Source organism: Neomonachus schauinslandi, chromosome 10 (genome assembly GCF_002201575.2).
Source record: "Neomonachus schauinslandi chromosome 10, ASM220157v2, whole genome shotgun sequence".
Lineage (NCBI taxonomy): Eukaryota > Metazoa > Chordata > Mammalia > Carnivora > Phocidae > Neomonachus > Neomonachus schauinslandi.
Genome location: NC_058412.1, coordinates 57,272,483 through 57,293,759, shown reverse-complemented (window position 1 = coordinate 57,293,759; position 21,277 = coordinate 57,272,483). Strand labels below are relative to the sequence as shown.

The 21,277-nt window shown below is 39.8% G+C and overlaps 1 protein-coding gene across 6 annotated transcripts in view; it reads left to right on the top strand.

Annotated features, from left to right (window-relative positions):
- Positions 1-200: 200 nt before the first annotated feature.
- Positions 201-21,277, top strand: part of UGP2 (UDP-glucose pyrophosphorylase 2) — a 72,907-nt gene continuing 51,830 nt past the window's right edge. For 2 of the 6 annotated variants that reach the window (XM_021699146.2, XM_021699142.2), the window contains exons 1-3: positions 1,727-2,063; positions 17,801-17,928; positions 18,768-18,875. In XM_021699146.2, the coding sequence (XP_021554821.1) occupies positions 2,045-2,063; positions 17,801-17,928; positions 18,768-18,875 (255 nt within the window). In that variant the 5' untranslated portion in view covers positions 1,727-2,044. Of the gene's footprint in view, positions 209-596; positions 778-1,725; positions 2,064-17,800; positions 17,929-18,767; positions 18,876-21,277 lie in introns of those variants that run through there. The other 4 variants (XM_021699144.2, XM_021699147.2, XM_021699145.2 and 1 more) reach the window with 4 other exon arrangements.

The window sequence follows — 21,277 nt, the reverse complement described above, 5'->3', positions numbered from 1 at the left end:
AGAGAGCGCTGACCATTCATCTGTCCTGACGCAGGCTGACTGAGTCATGAAGGGAAGTCTGAGATACACCTTTGAGTCTTACAGGTGTTGGCAATACCAGGTGTGATTTAGCGGGCGCTGGGCTGGCCCTCTCGCCGTTCCGGTTCCCACGCCACTGCCAATGTTCTTTTAACATCCTCCTTCCTTGTGGACATCAAGAATACTAAAGGTAAGCACCTCGAGGGGTAACATTCATTTCCACTTTGATCAGAAAAGTAAATGCCTATCACAACAGAAATCTCTACAGAAATAGGTACTGGGGCGTGGTGGTTCTAGTGGCAGAGCCTTGTGACGCCCTAAATCCCTCCTTCTGTTTGTGGGCCCCACACATCCCACTGCTTAGTCCTTGACGCACCTTCACCCTCCCTAGACCAGAAGTAGTGAGTAGAGTTTGTATCTACTGAGAAGGGCCCGGGCTCGCTCAGGTAGTTTGCCCTGGGGCGTTCTGGCTCTACCCGCCGCTTAGATATCTATCTTCAATCCCTGGTAAACCGGAACATTTTTATGGACTACAAAAATAACCACTCGTGCTTCAGGTTCTCTCCCTTGCTGAAGTATCTGCAGAGGCTAGGAATTTTACTGGTCCCCGTCGCGGCAGACACGGCTCCCACAAGCTAATCCCAGGGTCCAGCTCAGCGCCCACCTCCGCGGGGCTCCGTCGGGCCGCAGACGCCCCGCCCCCTGCCACCTACGCGCGTCTCATTGGTCAGGCCCTGCGTCCGCCTCGGCTCCTGACTGGTAGTTGTTCCTGTCCGTATGAGCTGCGGGGACATTTCCGCATTGAGCGGGGCTGCTCCAAATGGAGGGGGAGGGGAGGTGTTTGGGAGGAAGTGGGGGCTCGGGGTGTCACAAGCCGGCAGCCAGGTGGGCGCAGGGGGTCAGCGGCTGGGCTGTGACCGCTGGCGAGGAGTTCAAGTTGTGCATGTGTGAGGGGAGAAGGGGAGAGAGAACGGTGCCTCAGAGGTGACATTCTCTCAGCCTGCGAGCCTTCTTCCCGGGGCGCCATAAACGCCCCCAATTTCCCAGCTGCTAAAAGAAGCGGAAGGTGGGTCTAGGTGGCGGTTTGGAGAGGCGGGGACGGACGTCCCAAGACCCCTCAGGCGGGTGTGTTTCCCTCTGGGAGACGTGTAAAGCTCCTCTCCGCGACCCGCCGTGTGGCCTGGGAGGGCGAATTTGGGGTTCGGGGCCCTCCCGCACTCCTGTCATCGGGCTCAGGGCGGCATGCAGTTTCTCCCCTCGCGGATGGACCCTTAGTGTTTGCTGCGGGGGAGGTGCGATGTGGCCTTCGGCCCCTCCCGAGAACAAGCCGCGGCAGGATTTCGCCACTCGCTGCTGGAAGGGGGCGAGCTGGCGGCTCCCGCCCGCCGGCGAGCGCGTGGAATTCTTGCCCCCTCCTAGTTCCAGGGTGTTTATGGGCTGGTAAAAATGGTTGCGGTGCCTCTCTTTGCGGCCTCACCCGCCTCCCGGACCCTGGTTGGGCGCTGGCAGCTGTTGACCGGGGTTTCCCGGGGAACTGGCCGGAGGCTGGACGGCAGTGAGGGGGAGGGGATGGGGGAGCCGGGTGCGGCCGGCCAGAGTCTGCTGCGGTCCAGCCCAGGAGGGCGTGGGGACCCGGGGGGCGGTGAAATAGCCGTCGTAGATCCTCCTCTTTCATTGATGAAATTTAAGTTCGTGTGATTTTACCTTTTCCGGGAGTCTCCAGTTGGCCCTGGTTTGTGTCAGGAGCGCAGTGTAGATAGGAGTTCCAAGCGGACTCACACTAAGTTCCTGTCTTTTTGGAAGTGGAGGAGGTTTTCCTGTTTGTTGGTTTTTTTGTTTTGTTTTTTGAGGCAGTTTTAATAGCTTTGAATAAATACTCCCTTAAGTGACTAAATATAGGAAGGGGAGAAAGAACACGTCGGTTGTTAAAGCAGGGGAGGAAGACAGAAGACCTGCCCTATAGCGTGGCTCCTCTAGAAATTAATATATATATACACACATCAGAGTATTTTAATAAATCCCTAAAATGTCGAGATATGTACAAGGTAAGACACCCTCCCCCCCCCCCTTGTTTTTTTTTTCCTGGGTTGCTTCAGTCGGGAGGTGGGTGCTTTGGAAGTGGAAATGTTCATTTGAGACACTATTTGCGAAACCCTTTTCCTTAAATTGACATTTGAGCTGCTTTGAGCTGCTGGGTTGGCATTTTGGATACGTATAATTTATACCCCTGTGTTCTGCCGGGTTTAGTTCTGCCTCCCTGAAATCAGGTTAGTAGCACTCCGGCTCGCTAGGATAGTGGCTGTAAATGATGATAAAACAGGATTTTGCCTGCTGATTAACCCCTGTTCTCTTTTACTGGTGGAAGTCAAGGTAACCATGTGTGCGCGAACGGGAAGGGAAACTGGGAGGGCTGAGGGAAGGTAGGTGGGTTTTGCCAGGACTGTTGGGGAAGCTTTAGTGTTCTCTGCTTCTGCTCCGTTTGTGTGTACGTGGTTGGAGTCTCAGATTCAGTTATTGCGAAACCGGGAGTAGTCTGTAGAAGCTGGAGGTCATTTCAGCAAGAGAAATGACTTTGCTGCATTGCTGTTTATTTTTTCCTTCTTTGAAATCTGGAAAGATTATTAAGGTTTCTTTGAAACTTGAAAATTGCCCTCTAAATTTTACATGTCTATTAAAAAAGAGTTAGCGAATGCCTCTGAACTGAGTTAAGCATTAAGATCGCTTGTATGTCCGTGTGTGTTGGTTGTACACACTGAAATTAGTCTGCCTTAAACCTGTCACTCACTAGTTTTTAGCATAGGATTTGCCTTCTTGTATGCAAGTAAACCCTTCTCTTGCAGACCCGAGTGTAAAAGCTTCAGCTGTCTTGCTGAACACAGCTAGTGAAAGTTCACAACCACTTAATGTGTCTCTCAACAGAGTTACTTAAAAAAAAAGGTCAGTTATGGCCATTATTTGATCTTAGGAATAAAAATGCCCTAGTAAGTTTTATATCATTTTATTAACTCTTCTTTAAGTTTTGTATAATAGATTAAGAGTATTTGGCTGCCTGTCTTATTATGGAAACAGACGGGACACTTAACGCCTGCCTCCTTTAGCACTACGCTCAGAAATGTCACTTGTCATTAGACTTTCAAATTCATGTTATAACTTGTATGTGGTGAGACTTTATATTCTGATTGAAAAAATGTCTTAGTCAAGAATGGAAAAGCGAGGTAACTTAATTTTCTGGTTTTGTAACAGCAACAAAATTAGCAGAAAGCTGCTTTTGGCAAGAATATGCTAGGGAAAAATGGACAATCACTTTAAGAATATTACACTTCAGGTGTTCCTTGTAGTTATGCATTAGAATAGCTTGCATAGGTGGTGTGTGTTGACTGATTTCACAGACTTTGCTGTTAATGACTGTCTTCAGGAGATTCAAAATCCACCGTGGCAATACCTAAGAGTTGCTATGTGTATTCCTTTCCCTTGCCATCTGCTTTTTAAAAAAAATAAGCTTTTTATCTTGGAATACTTTTAGATTTATAGAAAAGTTCCACATTTGTCAAAACTAAGACATTATCATAGGTACATTACTATTAACTAAACTGAAGAGTTATTCATGCTACTGTTCCATGATTGAATCCAACATTGCATTTAGTTGCCATTCACTTTTACTTTAAATGGTAGTTTTCCTTTTAAATTAGCAGTTTTGCACAAAAAGATGATACCCCTCTCCTCCAAATTTAACATGATTGTGTTCCTGTTTGTCATTGTTTACATTTTGTACTTCAGGTGTAAGCCCTCTGAATGTTTAATTAACTCTGCTGCTGTTACAAATGATAAACCTAATTGGCTAATTCAGCTGTCTCCACAGATCAGTTTTTAATTGTAAGGTTTGGGATTTTTGTCTTGGAATTTTTTTTGTACCAGATCAAATTGTTTAATCTTTGCTATATCACTTACTGATATTTCTACTCATTGACACTTAGCTCGTGCCATTGAAGAAAGATTGAACAAATATTAGGCCTCTGTTTTCACATGTCTCATTTAAGCTTCATAAAACCCCTAAGAGGTAGATTTTTACACCTTACAGCTGAGGAAATTTAAGTATCTTGTCCAAAGTTCACAGCTAGTAAGCACTGAAATTCATATATGTGTCTAAAACCCTTGTCGTTTCTAATACCTTTTGTTGCTTCTCACATTAAAACCTTATCCAGATGGCTTGTTTCTCCAGCTAGACTGTCAATTCCCTGTGGGCAAAGATAATATTATATCTCTGGGGGAAATACAGTGTCTTGAAATGGTGGATGCTCCAAAAGAATTTGTCACGGATGACAAATGAGAAACTCAGCATTTTCCATGTTTTTTTAGTAGGTTAGCCTACATTTTTATTTTCAGTTGTAGTTTTTTTATAACACCACTTAGATTACATAAATGTTATAAAGATAGAAGCGTTTGGATTTAGGTTTGAGTCCTGCTAACAGGTGATCTTAGATAATAACTTTTCTGAACCTCAGTTTCTACTTATATAAATATTGGGTACTAATACTTTGCCACAGGGTTATTGAGAAGCTGAAATGAGGTGAATTATATGAATGTCCTAGTCACAGATGGCCAGTGAGTTTTGCTTTTCTTTCTTAAAATGATGGTGGCCATACAGATAGCATTGCCACCATAAATATAACCACATGTCAACAGCAGTAAACAGAAACAAGGCAGGTATGACAGTTCTTTATTTTCCTATTCTAAGTTTAGTGTTTAGTCCCCCAGCACTTGGGAGTTGATATATTAAAAAAAAAAAAAGTGCAAACAAAAAGTGCAGGGGTAGGAGGGGGGAAGCTTGAATGGTGATATGAATACATAATTGGTGACAGTTTTCCTTTCAGTCCAGTCAACAAAACAATTTTTGAGTGCTTACAATGTGCAGTACACTGTATTGAGATTTCATGGGCATCTCTTATAGTGGGCACTTGAAATTCAGAACATCTAGGTATTATACCTGTGTGTTGTGTGCACATGTTTTTGATTGCCTGGACAAGATTTGGCGTTGCTATACTTGGCTTGAATCTCTTCTCCCACAGTTAGGCAATGTGCTTTGTAGGAAAACCGGGCATCTCCATTCTCAAGCACTGGGACCAATAAGTCATTCTGTAGAAATGTTCAATTAATAAAAATGCTTAGTGTTGATAGGAGCACTCTCAGTATATATTCCTTGGCCAAACGAAGGTTTAACTTTCTTTGGGCATGTCCCAAGTCTGTGTTCCTCAGGCACTTAAATATCTTTCTTACAGGAAGACTCTTCTTTCCTGGATCTAGGATATAATTGCCTAGCTGTTGTATTCTGCCCTCAGGTCACCTTCTGGCTGCACCTGTGAAATTACTTTCCATTTGCTAGTTTTCTCCACTCCAGGGGTTGTTGCAGGGCCCCCAATTATTCTAAATAAATGTGAGTACTAGCTGAGTGAGAAGGGACTCCCTGTCACAGTTGGAGGTACTAGGGGTCTTCAGCTGATGTGACTTTGCCAGGTTTATCAATGGGTGCCGTTTGGGATTTTGCTTTTTAAAAGTTTTGAGAGCTATGGGATAATCTCTCTCCACATGATTTGAAATTTATAAATGGTGCAGGAAATATTGTCATCTAGCCAGCTAGGATCATGTTATGTGCTTATACTGTGATAGTAGAGGGACTTTTTTTAAACTGCTTTTACTAGGCCATTATCTATTTAAATTATATAAAAATGTCCCTTAATATTCTTAAGTTGAGGTACTTTTTTATATTTCAGGGGAAGCCATTTGAGTATCTCTGTGTCACTTAAAAAATATTTGAGGCCCACTGACTTTCCCATTTGTTGGAATTCTCTTTTCATGACTTTTTTTTTTTTTTTTTTTTTTGTGATTCCTGCTTGGTAGATGGCAGCTAGCCAAGGAGGATTAGCTGAGCTAATTTTAACTGGAGGGGTCTCAGATGAATATAGGGATGAGATGCATTCTGGGGCCTGCTTGTGGAGGTTGGGCCTTGGCCTGCTTCTTCTCAAATCCTCAAACTAAATTTAGCTTTTTGCTGATTATTTAGATGACTACGATGCTTTTAGCCCAGGGGGATTGTGACATGGTTTTCAGACAGTAGTAGAGGGGGCAAAGCAATGACTAAGGGACACTCCTCATTTTTTAAAGATATGGCTTAGGATTTATTATATTGATAGAGGGAGAGGGACTTAATTAAATTAGAATCACAGTTATAAATGGAAAATTAAAAGAAATAGAAAAGAATAGTTGAGCTGATGAAAACTTTGTTTTCCACCATGGACTTGGTAATCTCTATGGTTAAATTGCCTTTGTTCTTGATAACTGGGTGTTTCTTCTAGTAAGATGGGTGATTTTCATTTGTGAAAGCCTACTGAGAAAAGAAATTGATAGGGAACATTAGAGAAATAAGAAATCTTAACTGGTATACTTCTTGGAAGTGCCATTTTAATATTCTGAAGATAAATTGAAAACTTTACGAGGAAATTACTCTAAAATGTTAAGTTTGAACAATAGGTGTTTTCTTGTGATACTGCTACACAGAGACCTTTCTCTGTGTATGTGTTATTTTTCATAGAAAATTGTAATTATAAATTGTAGTAACTTTAAAATAATGGGATACTTAATTTGTGTAAGGAACATTAGTTAGCCTAATAACGGAAATGTCCTAGGTAAAAGAATAATGTACTGTGTTTTCTATTTTCCACCAAATTCTGTTTGGTATTTTTATGTGTAAGTGCGGGTACTAGGAGTTCTCCTGAAAGTCAGATATATCCATTATTGAAAAGTTAATATTTGAAAGTCAAACTAGCTCTGATTATCTGTAAAAAAAATGAATAATTAAGAGTTGACTGTACTAAGTTTCCATAATGGGATTTCTCTTGATATCCAGAATTTATGCCAGTGGAGAAAATCCCAGCATTATTAGAATAAAATTTGGGGGAGATCCTCTGAAGGTTTGGGATTTAGTGAATGAGGAAGTATGATTCACTTTACCACCATTTTGATTGCTTGGAATCTCTTTAGAAGCTTGACTTTTTCTAAAGACTTGTGTCCTTTTGACACAGCTTATGTTTTCTTTTCTTTTTTTTTTTTAAGATTTATTTATTTGAGAGAGAGAGAATGAGAGACAGAGAGCATGAGAGGGAAGGAGGGTCGGAGGGAGAAGCAGACTCCCCGCCGAGCAGGGAGCCCGATGTGGGACTCGATCTCGGGACTCCAGGATCATGACCTGAGCCGAAGGCAGTCGCCCAACCAACTGAGCCACCCAGGCGCCCCTTTCTTTTCTAAACTATCATATTTTGAACTTGGTATAATAGTGTTTGTATTGTGGACGTCTTCATCTTGGTAATTTGATAGATTGTCCCAGGCACAATGACAATTAATTGAAGCCATATGTCTTAGGCTTCTAAAATTCTTCTACCAGGCATGCATTTTTCTATTAATAACTTTTAAATTCTTGAAAGTTGGCTTGCCAAGCTATCAAAAGAAAATTAAACTTTATGTGTTTGATAGGGCTTAAGTGTGAGAAAGAGGATAATACTCCATTTGAAAGCTGTTTCCCAGTTATTGGTGTTGCAGACGTCTCCTTTAGTTCGTTGCAAAGTAATTGTTTAGGGCTCAATTTCTGCCTCTGCCAAGAGTCCCATTGTTTATTTTTCTCAGTTATTGCCAAAAGAAATCAATTGTGTCCCCAAACCATGTTGACAATTAAGGATTGTTTTTGAGAACCAAGGAGAAATTGGCTATGTTGTCTTAGTTAACTTACATAAACAACAAAATGTTTTGTTTTCCAAAACATTTCAAGATACTTGTTAATTTTTCCTATGCAAATCGAGAGAGTTCCCTGTTTCTCTGTGATTTCACTTGTATCTTTAAAAAAAGAATTATTCAGTGTATTCATGTACATGAAATAGTCATATTATGCTTAGTCCGCTGTTTAATAGTCACCAAAGTGTAAAAAATACTACTCTAGGGGATATTCCCTTTAACAATAACTCCATTGCTCCTTGGCCACAAAGGCCTGCAGACAAGTTGTTTGGAGTTTGCTTTCCTCTGGTTGTTGCCCTGGCAAAGGCTGATGTGATGTTTAAGCCCTGCCTAGAATTTTAAAACTTCGAAAGAGTGCAGGAAAATGTAATAACACAGTTCTATGCACTGTTTTAGGTTCACTTATGCCAGTGATAAAATGCTTAGCCTTGGTAACAAAATATTTAGAGCGTGCATAAAAACTTTCTTCGATTTTTTTCATTGCCCAGAAAACAAACAGTATAGAGGGAAAAGGTGATGAGCATAAAAGGATGTGTATTCTGGTATGTAGTTTTAATCTCACCTAATAACATCACATGTAGACATAGTTGGGTTTTTGCATGTTTTCATTCAGGCATACTCCTGGAGGTGACAAACCATGTAAAAAAAAGCACTGTAACCAAGAAAGGGGAGACCTTCCGTCAGGAAGAGGAAGGAGAGGCAGGGCACCAGGGTTTGGATTCCAGCTTGGCACTGCTACAGCGTCCTTAAGCAAGTCAGCATCTCTGGGGCCCTGTTCCGTCTCAAAGATAAGAGAATAGGACTCACTGACCTTAAAGCTTTTCCAAGCTTAGAATTCTAGTTCTATCTAAATGTACATATATCAAATTACAGGGCAAGCCTGCCAAATAATTTTTTCTGCTTGATGATGATGAGTTTGTTGTATCTCTTTTTCTTCCTCTCAACAAATGAGTGTTCTAGGCCCCTTGGCATGCCTTCTTATATCTGTTAAACTTTAATGCAAGGTAGTATTATTTAACCAGTTGACACATCTCTTCTGAAAAGTTTTCCAGAAGTGATACTTTCTTTTTTTCCCTTAAGATTTTAAGAGCTACTCTGTTGTATGAGAGCAGAATTAATCTTTATTAATGAGAAATCTGGTTTATGTGTAAATTCTAACAGTTAAAAACAGTTTTTAAGTTAATTTAGAGGTCATTTTGTCTAGATTGGCTATCAGTTTGAAATTTGTTTGACAACATACCTGATAATTGATAAATCAGCCTCTTCTTAAGAAGCCTTGGGGACTTCCAAGGGCTCAAGACACAGTCCATATTTTGCTAGCCCTTCTTCCCCATGACCATAATTCCTGGCTCTTAAATACTTTCTCTTTGGCCTTATCAGACCCTACCTTCACTAGACTGGACTCTACCCACTTAATGCATTTCCACCACATAGTAGTATCATAATAGGCTCTTATTTATTTAATAAACATTACTTGAATATTTGCTATGTTTCAAGCTCTGTGTTAGGCAGTGGGAATATAACCTGGGCAAAATAGACATAATATATTTGTACAGAGATTATAACTTGGGAAAAAGACATTTAATAAACTTTAAAAAGCATGATGTTATAAAGGAGAGATAGACGAATCACATGAGCAACCATGCTTAGTTTAGAAAGAGATCCAGGAGGATATTACATTTAAACTGAATTCTGATGAATGATATATATTAGTGGCTGCTCAAGCCACTAATATAAAAATATAAGTCTTGATCTCTTATTTACATATTATCGGGTGTCTGCCCTGTGTCAGATGCTGAGGTAGGTGTTGGAAAAAAATTATTCATGGCTAGCGCCTTTGAAGTGTTGCATACAGACATCTAAGCAAAGAGTTAAATTTTAGGGGCTGTTTGATATAATATAGAGGCAGGAGTGATTAAAACCCTCACATTCAAGGAATTGTAATAGAAAGGAAGGCCTCGTTGCATGTTCAGAAGCTACCACCTAGAACATAGAACATGACCCCCAAAATAGCAGAAGTACTCAAAATCGCAGAGTTTCAGGCTTTGGGGGCTGAGGTATTAGGGAGGTTTCCAGGAGCCTGGGATGATTTCTCATGATTTTGGAATTCATGCTGGGCCACTAATTTCTAATTTTTTCCTCTTCATTTCTGCCTACCCTGCTCTAAATATGTTGAATGACACTTGAGATGTGTGTTTTGGAACAATCTTATAATAACTAGGATGCTTTTAATTTCACGGAACAGAAAAGTACAGACAGTGTTGGCTTAAAAACTGAGGGACTTACATCACATGAATCTTGAAGTGGGATGTTCCAGAGTTGGCTAATTGAGTATAAAGACTGCATCAGTCTTTCCTTCCTTCTCTGCTTTCTTAAGCCCATTTTTCTCATTCTTAGGTTAACTTCCCTTAAGCTCCCTAATGGCAGAAGAAACTGGAGGTGAGGGATGGGCACGTATGTCCAGGGGCGGAAAAGATACTCTTTCTTTCCATGTGTCTCTTTTTTCAGTGAGGAGCACCTTTCTCCTAAGTCCTTTGGCAAACTATGCCCTCGTGGCTCACTGGCCAGAATCGTATTATGTTCCATGCTTAAACCAATCTCTGGGAAGGCTTTAGACCAATCTGGGCCTGGTGCCATCTCTGCCTTGGGGCAGACAATAGGTGACAGAATAGCATTGTGTAGGGAGATGAACGATGTGCATGACTCCTACAAATGTATTAAGTGGAGTATAATCTATATCAGAGCTACTCAAAGCAATACAGGTAGCATTCACTTATTAGAAATGCATATTCCCCCCACACCAGACCTACCTCCAGAGTCAGAATTCTGGGAGCTTGCCCAGGAATCTATGTTTTAAGAAACCAAACCCTCCAGGTGATTTGTATGCACATTGAAGTTTTAGAAGCACTATTGAGATACCACAAATGAACTAAGAAATTACAACCTTTAGGCATTCTTCTCTAGCACTTTCAGTCACTTTGGCTACTCAAAAAGTTATTTCAACTTGGTTTTTAAGACAGGTCTGGCTAAGGAATTTGTATTTGTTTCTCATCAAATGCAAATCCCATCAGTGAAGAAAAGAAGTGATGTGACTGGGGTTGCAGTTTAGGAAGACCAATCCATTCTGCTTGGTACCACAGGTTAGAGTGACATATGGGCAGACTGGTTAGAAAGCTGTTGTCATCATGACCAGGAGAGTGAAAATGAGAGGGAAATTAAAGTAGCAGCAGTGGGAATGAAAAGCAATGAATGGAATTGTGGCAATTGAAGTATATAGTATTGGATTGATGTTATATGAGGGGAAAGAAGGGAAGAGTCCAACTGTGCTGAGGTTTATAGGTCATCTAGCACTGACTAGGAGAATGTTCATATCATGGGGAGCAGGGAGGTAGGTGTATTTGGTTTAGATGATTTGGACATGTTGAGTTTGAGGTACCCAACCTGAGTATACGGATAGAAAAAGTCTAGAAGGCTGTAGGGAATGTGAGTCTGGAGCTCAGAAGAAAAGATAAGGATGTGAGGCACATATTTGGGAGTTACCAGTAATGAGACTGGTAAGGTCATAATTGAGGGGAAGAGCGGTCTGGGGATAGAATCTTAGGAAACTCAGGGAGTAGGAGAAGAAAGAGCCAGTTACAGAAATTGAGGCCCGGTCACAGAGGTAGAAAAAGAATGTAGAGTAATATTGGGTAATGGAATCCAAAGAAGAAAAGCTTTTCTAGGAGGAATATTCACAAGTAACTGAGTTTAAGGACTGCAGTGACAACCCAAAAGAGAATAGTTAGCTTTAATTGGTCATAAATCTAGTCAGTATATGTCCTCAACTTTATCCATGGATATTTCCAGTTACCAGTACATTCTTAGAGTTTTAAACTTACAGTAGTCCCCCCCCTTATCTGCCGTTTACTTCCCTCAACTGAAGTCTAGAAGCAGATGATCCTCCTCCTGACATACTGTCAGAAGGTCAATACAGGCATACCCAAGAGATATTTCAGGTTTAGTTCTGGACCACAGCAGTAAAGCAAATATTGCAATAAAGTAAGAGTCAAATGAGTTTTTTTGGTTTCCTGGTACAGTTGAATGTTATGTTTATACCGTACTGTAATCTATTAAGTGTGCATTATGTCTAAAAAATGTATATACCTTAATTAAAAATATTTTATTGCTAAAAAATGCAACCATCATCTGCACTTTCAGCGAGTCATAATCACTGGTTACAGATCACCATAACAAAGATAACAATAATGAAAAAGTTTGAAATATTCTGAGAGTAATAAAATGTGACACAGAGACACAAGTGACCAAATGCCATTGGAAAAAAGGTGCTGATAGACTTGCTCAATGCAGGGTTACCACAGACCTTCAGTTTGTGTAAAAAAAAAAAAAAAAAAAAAAAAGAGCGGGGGGAAATATCTGCAAAGTGCAATAAAACGAGGCATGCCTGCAATAGCTTAACGCTATGTCACAATGCCTATATCGTTTGCTTCACTTCATCTCGTCATGTAGGCATTTTATCTTCTCACAAAGTCACAAGAAGGCTGCGTACAGTACAATATTTTGAGACCACATTCATATAGTACATTACAATTATCCTATTTTATTGTTAATCTCTTAGTATGCCTAATTTATAAATTAAACTTTATCATAGCTATGTATGTATGTATAGGAAAAAATTATATATATATAAATAATAATATATATGGGAAAAAATAATATATATGGGGTTCGGTACTATCTGCGGTTTCAGGCCATCCATTGGGAGTCTTGGAACATATCCCCTGCGGATGAGTGGGGACTCTACCATACTTGGCTCAAAGTCATTTCCTGGTTTAAGGTTAAGTGAGCTCTCTAATACTCTGACTTTGGGTTCCTCTCAGTGTGGGTTTCCACAGGAAAGTTGGGACTGATAGATCTAATGAGTGGTGGTGGGGAGGTGGCCTGGGGAGAGCTCCTAACCTCTGTTGCTCTTGGTATTCTTTCTCTAGTCTTTCCATGGCCTGTGCATTGTGAAGCTAGCTGTGGGGCGCCTGGGTGACTCAGTCACTAAGCGGCTGCCTTCGGCTCAGGTCATGATCCCGGGGTGCTGGGATCGAGCCCCGCGTCAGGCTCCCTGCTCAGCGGGGAGCCTGCTTCTCCCTGTCTCTCTGCCTGCTGCTTCCCCTGCTTGTGCTCTGTCTCTCTCTCTCTGTCAAATAAATAAATAAAATCTTAAAAAAGAAAAGGAATGTGAAGTTGTTTTGTTTGTGCCAGTATCGGGATGTCAGGGAAGGGTATTATGTATACTCTTAGTTGATGAAATGGATGAAATGAAATACCTGAATTAAATGAAAACCATCACTTGTTAGACTGAGTGTCTCCTACCTCTTGATTCTATTGCTTTCCTCTTCCTTTTTTTTTGGCTCCAGCTGGATAGGGGAAAGTCCATGATGTTGAAATTTTAGTTCTTGTGAACAAGGAAGAATTAGGAAATTGATGTGGCAGAAAAACTTCTAAAAAAAAAAAAGTTACTGCCTGTTCTATCCCAAATTGACTAAGTTATAATTAAGTCACCAGGACAATTCTAGTAAGCCCATTTGGAAGGGAGTTTCCTGTCTGTTCCATTGGGTATAAGAAGACATTCTGATAGAAATGCTTTTGGGGTGTTATTTTTGGATTTTGTGCCAAGGATTAAAGAGAGTCAGACTAGGAGGAAAAAATGAGCAGGATATTTCCACCTCACTGTGGTGGGATGGCACTCAGATAAATTTGGCTTTGCTTCTGAGCTCCAGGATTTGCTGGTTCTATGACCTTGGATAACTCATTTAACTATTTCAGCCTTAATTTCCTCTTTAAAATGTTGAGGGTAGATAAAATGCTCCCTCTCATCTCTCAAAATGTTTTGAGTTATGGCCAAGGTAATGAAATGTCTTTTTTAAAAAAATTTTGTAGCTGTTTTTTTATTTTTCATTTTTATTTACTTATTTATTTTTTTGAGAGAGAGCGTGTGCACACAAGTGGGGTTTGGGGGAGGCCAGCAGAGAGAGAGGTAGAGAGAGAATCCTAAGCAGTCTCCATGCCCAGCGCGGAGCTGGACACGGGGCTCTGTCTCACGAGCCTGAGACCGTGACCTGAGCCGAAACCAAGAGTTGGTTGCTTCATCGACTAAGCCACCCAGGCACCCCAGTAATGAAATGTTTGATTCCTAATCCACTGTCCAAAGTTGAGGATGAGCAGTTCTCAGTTGCTAGGAAGTGAGAAGGGATAAAACATTTTGGGAGGTTAGGGATCTTGCATTATTCACGGGGTTCTTTAATTGACCTTCCATTAGAAACACAACTGTCATTGCCAGAAGTGCAACCTGAGAATGTAAGTCCAAGAAAGCTTTTAAGGTCTGTACTTCCTTTCCTACCAGAAATTCCAGACCTTTATTAGAAATTCAGGATGGATAAGGAGGTCACTGCTAAGGGAAATGGTTTCTAGCTCTGTGCCTCCCAGTCTGTGTCAGGTGTTTAAGATAGACACCCTTCTTGATTAAGCATAAGTTGTTATTCTTGCATATGCTTTAATCCTTAATAGCCCTTCTTTATTCTTTAGTCCCTAAAAAACAAAACTTCATAGTAGCACTGCCCAGAGGACAGGGAAGGAAACAGCAGTGGAATAGGGTGGAAGAGGTGAAAGGCACTTTATAATGTTCTTTGTTGTATTAGCTGTTCATACCTGTAGAGTGGCTGGAAGGAATACAAGTTGTTCTGTGTTTGCATTTGGTGCTATATCAAAGGAATGGGAAGAATAAAGGTTAGGGATATTTGTTACAACTTGAGTTTGAATCTGTGTCTGGGTTTTTTTTGTTTTTTTTTTTTAATCTGTATCCTAAGGTTGAACCTCCTGCAGCTGGCAAATATCACATGTAGCATTAAATGTGTCTTTCAGCCAGCCTTTCTTGGCTTGATAGGGAGGATTGTGAGATGGGTTTTGTGTGTTTTTACCTTAAATCATGTAGAATGATAGGCAGTTCTACAGAGGAAGTCTCTAAAGCTTGGGGGTTTTTTTGTTTGTTCGATTTTTGTTTTTGTTTTTTTTACTGTTCTCATGTAGACAAATCTCAAACAGCTACTACAGTTATCTTCAAACTTTGCAGTTACATTTCTTGTTATCTCATCTTGGCATTTGCCCAGAATATAAATTAAATGTTCCCATCACTAATTTTTAGGAATGTGACTGAGAATGCTGGCTTTCAAGATCTAACTTCAACAAAGCAGCAAGTCTGTAGATGTCTTTGAGTCCAACAAAAATTTTTAAAAAAAATCATTATAAAGTTCCTGATCCATTTTAATCCATCTGTGACACAGAATCAAAAAATTCATGTGTTCCTTAATTTAGAAGTTTTATATTTAGTAAATTTTTCTTCTAAATTATTTCTTAAATATGGGCATTGGCTTAAAGATTGGGGGAGAGATATCCCAGGTATACATGGCACAGCAAGGGGGAGGTGGTTCTTAAACTGTGACAAATTTTTTTTTTTTAAAGATTTTATTTATTTTTTTGACAGAGAGAGACACAGTCAGAGAGGGAACACAAGCAGGGGGAGTGGGAGAGGGAGAAACAGGCTTCCCGCGGTGCAAGGAGCCCTATGCGGGACTCGATCCCAGGACCCCGGGATCATGACCTGAGCCGAAGGCAGATGCTTAACCGACTGAGCCACTCAAGCACCCCAACTGTGACAAATTTTAAAATTAAGTCAGCCAAGGGATGAACCTTTGTAGTTGATGTCACATTAACTCTAGTTTAAAATGTTCTGCAGGAGTGTTTTAATTACCTGTCATAGTTACGCAGAGGTGCTCATCCATTGTTATAAATTTTTACAAATGATAAGTTGCTTACTAGTGGAAACATACATTTAGGTTGGTTTATGGAACACAAAGGTGTGTTTCTTAGCTCAAAGAAGTTATTTATGGACCTGTTTGGGTCACTTAAAAGTTTTACTGGAGTCATAAACTTATTTGTGTTGTGGTTTATGCCTATAAAAAGAACACAGTTAGAAAATGGCTATTTTAGGATTAGATTATGTGCTCTCACCAAATTTCCTTTTCTTTTTTCCCTCTTAGATTTCAGTATGACAGAAAATGGATTTAAAAAGGTTTTTGAAGAGTGATGTTAAATATCTCGTTAACATTTTTAGGTATTTGGGAGAAGGATAAGCTGTCTACATTAAATTAATTGCTTTAAGAATTACATAATTTACTAATTTCTGTTCTCACAAGTATCTTAAAAATATTATGTTGGCTTTAACTCTGTCTGTATAAATGTTTTCTTCTGCGCAGATAACAAATAAAAGAATTTATGGTGGGGGCGCCTGGGTGGCTCAGTCAGTTAAGCGTGGGACTCTGGACTTCAGCTCAGGTCATGATCTCAGGGTCCTGGGATTGAGCCCCAAGTTGGGCTCCGTGCTTAGCACAGAGTCTTCTTGAGATTCTCCCTCTCCCTCCCCCTCTAACCCTTCCCCTGCTCTCGCCTCTAAAATAAATCTTTTAAAAAAATTTATGGTATGTGGGAGGGAGTATTTTTAGTTTTATTGAAATATGATTCTGGGGGTGCCTGGGTGGCTCAGTCGGTTAAATGTCTGTGTTTGGCTCAGGTCATGATCCCAGAGTCTTGGGATCGAGCCCCGCATCGGGCTCCCTGCTCAGTGGGAAGCCTGCTTCTCCCTCTCCCACTCCCCCTGCTTGTATTCCCTCTCTCACTGTGTCTCTCTGTCAAATAAATAAAAAATCTTAAAAAAAAATGATTCTGGGGGCACCTGGGCGGCTCAGTTGTTAAGCATCTGCCTTCGGCTCAGGTCATGATCCCAGGGTCCTGGGATCGAGCCCCGCATCGGGCTCCCTGCTTGGCGGGAAGCCTGCTTCTCCCTCTCCCACTCCCCCTGCTTGTGTTCCCTCTCTCGCTGTCTCTCTCTCTGTCAAATAAATAAAATCTTAAAAAAAAAAAAAATGATTCTGCTAATTGTAGGACTAGTTATCAAACAAAATGTTTGAACATAAGCTTCAAAACTACATTTATAAAATAAGTTTGAGTTAGGTATTGAAGAAAAAGGGTAAGATGAACAATAGTTTGATTATCCCTTATTTTATAAGTAATAGACAAGATAATTACTATCTAGATAAGCATGTAAAACAACCTGTGTTGGCATTTTTCTCCCAAGGTACTTAGGCCTGGAATGTTTTCTTTTTCTATATTTTTCTATTTTTATTTGTTTTCATCAGGCATTTCTGTCACCTTTAGTGAGTCACCTTTAGTGAGATCCATCTATCACAGAGATGCCCAGCTATGCCAAAAGCCCTGATAGTCTTGTCTGACACAGATAAGCCTGAAAAGTCTTGGCTGAAATTGAGGACAAGAAGTGGGGAAGCAGCTCTGTGTCCTTTTAAGTGAAAATTTTGATGCCAGAGACATAGAGGCACCTGGGAATTGCCAGTATCTCTCAAGGGGTTTTTCTTTAGTAAGGGATGTGAAATTGGAGTGGCTTCCCTTCTAAAATGGAAAGAATTCCTTAATGTTTTCATCTGGCCTGGAGGGGAAGGGGTTTTTTGCTTCTGTGAAGTTGCTCAACCCCTTTGGTTCTCTTATCAGGCAGTAGTTCCATAAGGGCATGTTCTGTAAAATATACCCTTATTAACATTATTCCAATTGTTCTCATTTTTCTCCAGCTTTGATGGCTAAGAGGGAAACATTAGTAGACATGGAACTATGTGCACAAGTGAGGATTAATCCTTTTATTCCCACATGCCCCTTATTCCCAAAAGTGTTTTAGTGTTTCAGATATACTAGTAATGCATACAGGTGTACCAAATTTCAGGCCATATGGTTATATAGTCCTAATTAGTTGACACTACTGAAATCCGAGAGGATGATGAGACCATAGGATTGAGCCCTTTTCATTTGCTGGTGCACTAGAAATAAATCAGTTATAGCTTACCAGCTGTGAACAGCTGTCTGATTTTTCTGTTGGTGGTTTTATGTTTTTAAGATCTTAGCAAAGCCATGTCTCAAGATGGCGCTTCTCAGTTTCAAGAAGTCATTCGACAAGAGCTAGAATTATCTGTGAAGAAGGAACTAGAAAAAATACTTACTACAGCACCATCACATGAGTTTGAGGTAAGGATTCTACAATGTTTTGTTGCTTCCATCCATCGACATACTGAATTGCTATTGCCGCTGTTGATCATCTAGCCTGAAATAAGCACAAAATGTAAGAGCAATAAAAAAAAATTAGGATTGCTTAACAGTTAAGGATTTTCAGCATTTGCCCATTGTTAAACCATTGTCCTTTCTTTTTTAATTCTAGGAAGTTTCTAAAGTCTAAAAGAATCAGAGCAAAATTTCATTTGTTCTGTATTCTAATATCATTGGGTAGAAAAATGGATACCAGTATTCAGTTAGAATTGTGGGAAGTTTATCAACCATATAGCCTGCTGCATGCCTTTTTCCAGAGAGCCAGTTCTAATAAAACCATGCTACTTTGTCAGCTATCATAGAGGTTTCGCAGCATAGACCGGTATTTTTACTTTTCTGCTTATAAATCAATACATCAACCTTTTTCATTTTCAAATTTGTACTTAATGTTTTGAGTTTAGCTGTGTCTTGTGCCTTTTTCTTCAGATAAAGACTAATTTTCATTAAAAGAGGTAGAGAAAGATATTGGTGAATAAATGTAGAGAACCAATTGAAATACCCATGGACCTAATGGCGTTCAGTTTACATGATACTGGTGCAAGATTTGGAGGATTATTTGCTTGTATTCCTTTAAGTGTGGTTCCTATTAGCTTTTCTTCCTCTTCACTTTTAAGTTGGGGATACAGAAAAGTCTCTGTTCTGCTTCATGTCCTAATAGTACAAGAATTTCATTGAAGGGTGTTTTTAATGTATAATATGTATCTATACTTATTAAATAGTAAGCGTTCTGCTAGTTGTAACAAGAACTTCTATTTTCATAGCACACTAAAAAAGACCTTGATGGATTTCGGAAGCTATTTCATAGATTTCTGCAAGAAAAGGGACCTTCTGTGGATTGGGGAAAAATCCAGAGACCTCCAGAAGATTCGGTAAGTTTTAGATAAGATGTAGGAAAATTTAAGGTAATTTAAAACCTGGGTTTAAATTTGGGAGTGAGGTACTGTGGGTGAGAACCATCACTTGAGACATAGTCAGGAATTGCTTTGCATTCTCTTCCCTCATAACAAAACTACAGAGATAGCCTACTGCCTTCCCTTCTGTTAGTCCCATCTTTTCAGTCCTGCAGAGGACATATGAAAGTCTAATCACCCTATAACGCTACCTCATAACTTTTTTTTCTTAGAGATTTTATTATTAGAGAGAGAGAGAGAGAGAGAGAGAGAACAAGAGGGGGAGGGGCAGAGGGAGAAGCAAACTCCCCGCTGAGAGGGAGCCCGATGTGGGGCTCAATCCCTGGACCCTGAGATCATGACCCAAGCTGAAGGCAGATGCTTAACTGACTGAGCACCCAGGCACCCCATCACTACCTCATAACTTAACATCCCTGAATATGAGGTGATTCTTTTGCAAAGTACCAATCACACAGTAAGAGCTTCATTTATGTTCTTTTCTTCCTTCTCTCTCCCAAACCATCTGATTTCTCATAACCTTTAGTGTCTTGTACAGATGCTAAGTCACCTACTTAAAGCTCTCCTCATGCTTTGAAACCATCCTTATAGCCCTATTTCCCCTGCCTGCTTTTCACGTGTTGTATTTCCTGGCTTCTAGACTTCTGTGTATGTCATTTCCTTGGAATACTTTGGTCTCCTCACCTGTCAAAATCCTGCCCATTCTTTGAGGCTCAGTCCAAATGCCTCCATCTCTGTCATCGACCCCTAGCATAAAGTTGCTCTGAAGAAGGGTAGTGCAGTAGTATTAGAGGTACAAATCCTAGTTTGACTACTTACGAGTTTTATGTAAAATGAGAATAATACCAAGTGACTTATGTACTTTACAGGGTTGTTATGAGGCTTTATTAAGTATATGTGGAAACATGTTAAACCATGAAGCCTTTTTCAGATACTAGTGGTTATTTCGACCATAATGTGGCACTTAGCTGGCTTGAGTAGTAGTTGATTGTATGCAGGTGTTGTCGTCTTACCAGACCTTGAAGCCAGGGAACCCTGTGTCCTGAGCAAATGTTTGTTGAATGGATGATCTAAATGCAGTTATTGTCTAGGGAATAGGTTTTGTTAACATAGTGACCTTTCTTCCCTGTCCTATTTGACGTCTGCTGCTTTGTAGCACTTTTCATTGCAGGTAGAAGAGACTTGGTAGAGTGGAGCAATTGTTTGTAGATAGTTTATCTCTTAAATGTCTCCAATCTTAGGTAATCTAATATTGGTTTTAAAACTGCTGTTTAGAAAAGGGGTTTGGCAGAGTACTGCGTGAAGGCTACTACACTGACTGTGTTTGTAAAGTTTTATTGGAACATAACTGCACACTTTCATTTATATACCATTTATGGTGGCTTAAGCTAAAGATGTATCTCGTATTTTTTCCTGAGAAAATCTTAAATACAGTTCATGGTTAGGAGTACTTTTATTTCCAGTATGTGGAAAGTGCTTTTTAGTTCTTAAATTTGTTAAAATTATGAAATACATGCTCATTGTAAAAAAAACAAAAAGCAAAAAAAAAAAAGAAAAGAAACAAGCTTAAAAAAAAAATCCCACCTAAGCATTCACCTTGAGGAATTTCTCACTGTTTATGTTGAAGGTAAAATTCTTCTTGCCTATAATGCTTGCCAGTTACTGTGTGTGTGTGTGTGTGTGTGTGTGTGTGTGTGTGTGTGTGTGTAAAAGGTCTACTATTTTGGTCTTTGATTCCTTGGCCTTAGTGAATGAATTATGATTGATTTTTTTCTGATTTTAAGTGTAGAATTAATAATATTTTCTCCTGAAAAAGAGTAATAAGAGAAAAGGAACTATTTGTAAATTCAGTCAGATTTTTAAAAATGTTTGGGAATAGGCCTAAAATTACAACAAAAATTTAGGCAAATTTATTTCTCTCCTCTTAAGTAACTATAATTTTTTCCTAGGAATTTATTCCTCATTGAAGTAACTTCATTTTTGTAATTAATGATGAACCTGGGTGTAAAGGTATGGTTAATTCTTGCTTGCATACCTGGACTTTTTTGTTTTTTTTCCTACACAAACTTAACTGTTTGATGATAGTGCCTACCTTGAAGGAAGGCACACAGATTTGTTACTTTCAGTATATTTTAATGTTCAAGATTGAGACCATGTGGCTTACATAACCTAACATATTTCCTTCCTGGCCCTTTGTGGAAAAATGTTGCTGACCCCATCTTAGTATACTTATTTTCAAAAGTTCTTCAGTAGTTTACTTCTTTGGCCTCCAGAAAACTGATCTTAAGTACCATTTTCAGTTCAGATGATTAATTTTTAGATAAAAATATTTTTTATAAATGCTAGATTGAAGGATATGCTTA